Source organism: Archocentrus centrarchus, chromosome 4 (assembly GCF_007364275.1).
Source record: "Archocentrus centrarchus isolate MPI-CPG fArcCen1 chromosome 4, fArcCen1, whole genome shotgun sequence".
Classification (NCBI taxonomy): domain Eukaryota; kingdom Metazoa; phylum Chordata; class Actinopteri; order Cichliformes; family Cichlidae; genus Archocentrus; species Archocentrus centrarchus.
This window is the reverse complement of record NC_044349.1, coordinates 33173848-33178001: the sequence shown is the minus strand read 5'-3', so window position 1 is coordinate 33178001 and position 4154 is coordinate 33173848. Positions and strand designations below refer to the sequence as shown.

General features: G+C 44.8%; 1 protein-coding gene across 1 annotated transcript; it reads left to right on the top strand.

Moving 5' to 3' along the window:
* Window positions 1-283: 283 nt before the first annotated feature.
* Window positions 284-3417, top strand: LOC115778488 (uncharacterized protein K02A2.6-like). The gene is made up of 2 exons (XM_030726529.1): window positions 284-3272; window positions 3304-3417. Exon 1 carries the CDS (start codon window positions 325-327, stop codon window positions 3016-3018), a length of 2694 nt encoding a protein of 897 aa, XP_030582389.1. The 5' UTR covers window positions 284-324; the 3' UTR covers window positions 3019-3272; window positions 3304-3417.
* The last annotated feature ends 737 nt before the right edge of the window (window positions 3418-4154 follow it).

The following is a 4154-nucleotide window of genomic DNA, read 5'->3' as shown; positions in this document are numbered from 1 at the left end:
ACCAAAAGTGTGCTAGTCATGTACAACAAAAGCAAACTGAGACCTATAGGGAAGTGTAAAGTTAAGATAAGAAACCCAAGAAACAATAAACTGTACCGACTGGAGTTCCAAGTGGTGGATACAGATGGTGTAATGCCTTTGATTGGTAGGAAAGCCAGTGAGGCAATGAAGCTGATTAAAGTGCACTATGAAAACATCATGGCAATTGATAGCATAGTCACAACGGCAAAAAAGCCTGCAATAGAACCCTGGACGGTGGAGCAGATTATAGTGAGATACGCTGATGTATTCACTGGAGATGGGTGTTTAGAGGGAAAATATAAAATGGAGATAGACAGTACAGTAAAGCCAGTACAGCTACCAAAGAGACGTGTACCAGTGGCTTTAATGAAACCGCTTAAAGAAGAATTACAAAACCTACAACAGAGAGGGATAATCACACCTGTGGAATGCAGTACAGAATGGATCAGTGCCATGGTGGTTGTCCAAAAACAAAATGGCAAGCCTAGAGTGTGTATCGATCCCAAACCTTTGAACAAAGCGCTAAGGCGTAGTCACTTTCCACTGCCAACTATTGAGGACATTCTACCAGACCTGTCGAAAGCTAAAGTGTTCACAGTGTGCGACGTCAAGAGTGGATTTTGGCATGTACAGCTGGAGGAGGAGTCCAGCTATGTGACGACGTTTGCCACTCCATTTGGTCGGTATAGATGGCTGAGGATGCCAATGGGGATAAGTACAGCCCCAGAAATCTTTCAGAGAAAACTGATGCAAGCACTAGACAATATGCCTGGACTGTACATCATAGCGGATGACATTCTGATCACAGGGCAGGGAGAGACGGAAGAGGAGGCAGAGCAAGATCACGACAGAAAATTGAAGCAGTTTTTGGACAGATGCAGAGAAAAGAATATAAAACTGAATGCAGACAAGTTCAGATTGAAGCAGAAGGAGACTACATACATCGGACACCGCCTGACTGCTGAGGGCCTCAAACCAGACCCAGAAAAGGTGCGTGCTGTTGAGCAGATGCCAGCGCCGACAGATGTGAAAGCAGTGCAAAGACTGATAGGTATGGCTAATTACTTAACCAAGTTTTGCCCTCACCTGTCAGATCACTGTAAAGTGTTAAGAGACTTGACACACAAGGATAGTGAGTGGACGTGGAATGCAGAACAAGAGGAGGCGTTCCTTAATCTAAAAAAGACAATAACAAATGCCCCTGTGTTAAAGTACTATAACCCAGAAGAAGAGCTGACATTGCAGAGTGACGCATCAGACACAGGATTAGGTGCAGCACTGATGCAAATGGGCAAGCCAGTTGCTTTTGCTAGTAGAGCACTAACAAAAACAGAACAAGGATATGCACAGATAGAAAAGGAGTTTCTGGCAATGGTCTTTGGCCTGGAGAAATTTCATCAGTACACATATGGCCACAAAGTGACTGTTCAGAGCGATCACAAGCCATTAGAAACCATAGTGCGAAAACCATTGCTGAGTGCTCCCAAAAGGCTGCAGGGTATGATGCTGCGCATACAGAAATATGATACAGAAGTCTTGTATGTGCCAGGAAGGGATTTAGTGCTAGCAGACACCCTTAGCAGAGCCTATCCTCTGGAGGACGTACCTGTGGAGGCTGAGCTAGAAACAGTTAACATGGTACAACATCTACCGATCTCAGCAGACAGACTACAGGAGATAAAGACAGCCACAGAACAGGATAAAACACTGCAGCTTCTCATCAACACAATGACATGGGGATGGCCAAAGAACAAGCTGCATGTGCCAAGTGAAATCAGGCCTTATTTTTCATTCCAAGAGGAACTCAGTCACCAGCATGGGATAGTCTTCAGAGGGGAGCGTGCAGTTATACCAGATGCCATGAGAACCGAAATCACCAGCCGTATACATGCATCGCACCTGGGTGTCGAAGGATGTCTTAGAAGGGCAAGAGAGTGCGTTTACTGGCTAGGCATGAATGAGCAGATTAAACAGTACATAGCGAAGTGTGACATTTGCCGGTCCATGGATGACAAACAGCAAAAGGAAACACTAATACCACACGAAGTGCCAAACAGGCCATGGGCTAAGGTGGGCACAGACCTGTTTATGTTTGACAACAGGGATTACCTCATCACAGTGGATTATTTCTCAAATTTCTGGGAAATAGATTACTTGGCCGACACAAAATCAACCACGGTGATAAAGAAACTTAAGGCTCATTTCGCCCGTCAAGGTATACCAGATATAGTGATTTCAGACAATGGCCCACAATATGTGTCACAAGAATTCAAAAAGTTTAGCCAACTGTGGGGATTTCAACATAAGACCTCATCTCCAGGTTATCCCCAGAGCAACGGCAAAGCAGAATCAGCTGTTAAGACAGCAAAACGACTTCTGCACAAAGCCAAAGCCGCAGGACAGGACCCCTATCTTTCCTTGCTGGACCACCGTAACACACCGTCGCTGGGCCTGAACACCAGTCCAGCACAAAGACTGCTCAGTCGGCGCACCAAAACATTGCTACCAATGAAAAGTAGCTTGCTGAAACCAAGGGTTGTTCAAGTTCAACAGGAACTGATGAACAGGCAAACACATCCAAGCACCTACTACAACCGCTCAGCCAAGGATCTGCCTGTGCTTAAAAGTGGGGACTCAGTGAGGATACAGCCGTTCCCACCACAGACCGTCTGGAGATGCGGCAAGGTGCTGTCGCGGATCGATGAAAGGTCCTATGAGATACAACTGCAATCTGGGAGTGTCATCAGGAGAAACCGCAGACACCTCAGACTGGTTCCGGAAAGGGCAGTCAGGGACCCCGTTGATGTGGACATCAACTTCCCAATTCAGGCAGAGGTTACAGGACAGGGTCAGGCAGGGTCTGTCCATCCTCCGCACAGGGTTTTAGACCACACACCAAAGGACATTGGTAGCGGAGAGACCACTGTCACAACCAGAGCAGGTCGCACAGTCAAGATGCCACAACACTATAAGGACTATGTCCTGTCACACAGATAAATTACTCAGTGTTGCTCATGGCCTTTGGGGGGTTTACATCAAAATGGGGAAAATGACAATAAGTGTTCAAAACAGAAAAAGGACAATGGAATATGTTTATGTTAATAATTACCTGTTATAAAGAAATGCACTCTGAACTGAAAAAAAAAAAAAAAAAATGTACTGTATATGTTGAAATGGGGATGAGCTATGTTCAGGCTCGGAATGATGCGAGTCATGTGACAGTCAATGTTTTGTTTTGAATTTTTTCAGAGGTCACTAAAGATGAATAGTTTGTTTTCAGAGGTACTAGTCAGATGTTGAAATTAAGGGGAAGCTGTAATTCTGAAAAGAAAAGGGATGTTACAATAGGAACTACTGTTTGTATAGGTGAAGCGCTCGGACAGTTTTAGGGGCCGGAAGCGTATGTAGCAGGGCATCCAGACCGAGCTGTATTGTTGTTTACACGCCTGAATTAATAAAGTTAAAGACCCTATGAGTTAAAGTGGACCGAGTTTGTGCTCTTTGAGGAATTACAAGAAAGAAACGAACAAGAATAAAACACCTAGAAGCTCTGCTACCCCTCCCTAATAGTCTGCTGTCACCCAGCAGGCACTCTCAGACCATCCTCAGAGCATACTCATCTTCTGCCCTAGCCCCGTGATGAACCTGTTGCTCATTAAATTCATGCTAAGGGGTCTCAACTCATAAAACTGCCCGATTTTGGGTTCGTGTACAGGACACCAGTCATCCTGTTTGCCCATTTTTTGATTTGTACTGGTTATAGGGATAAATCTGTCCAGTGGACCTAGCCGTAGGCTAACTTGCTTGTGTAGCACAGCCAAAAACTGTGGAAATGCAAATCAAGAAAGTATAAATCTGTCCATGCAACAGGTCCGGGGGCAAAATGGGCCTCTTTTTCGTCCTCATATCTGGTCCTTCTCCCTCATATCTGGTCAAGCATATGTGTGAGGAGTGTAAATCCTTCTCTAAGAGTGCCTTAGGATGGCCTCAAGGAGGTTATGGCTTACAATTAATATGATGAATTTTTCTTACTGTCTTGTTGATGTATTGAAAATGCTCCGGGATGTTTGTGCCCTTTCAGATAATGACAGTAGTATTAATGGCAGTTTCTAATGAATGTTTGTAAATTGCTG

Bases quoted from the DNA above. Each gene is read 5' to 3' on its own strand.
- LOC115778488 (XM_030726529.1), top strand. From the start codon at position 325: ATGGAGATAGACAGTACAGTAAAGCCAGTACAGCTACCAAAGAGACGT.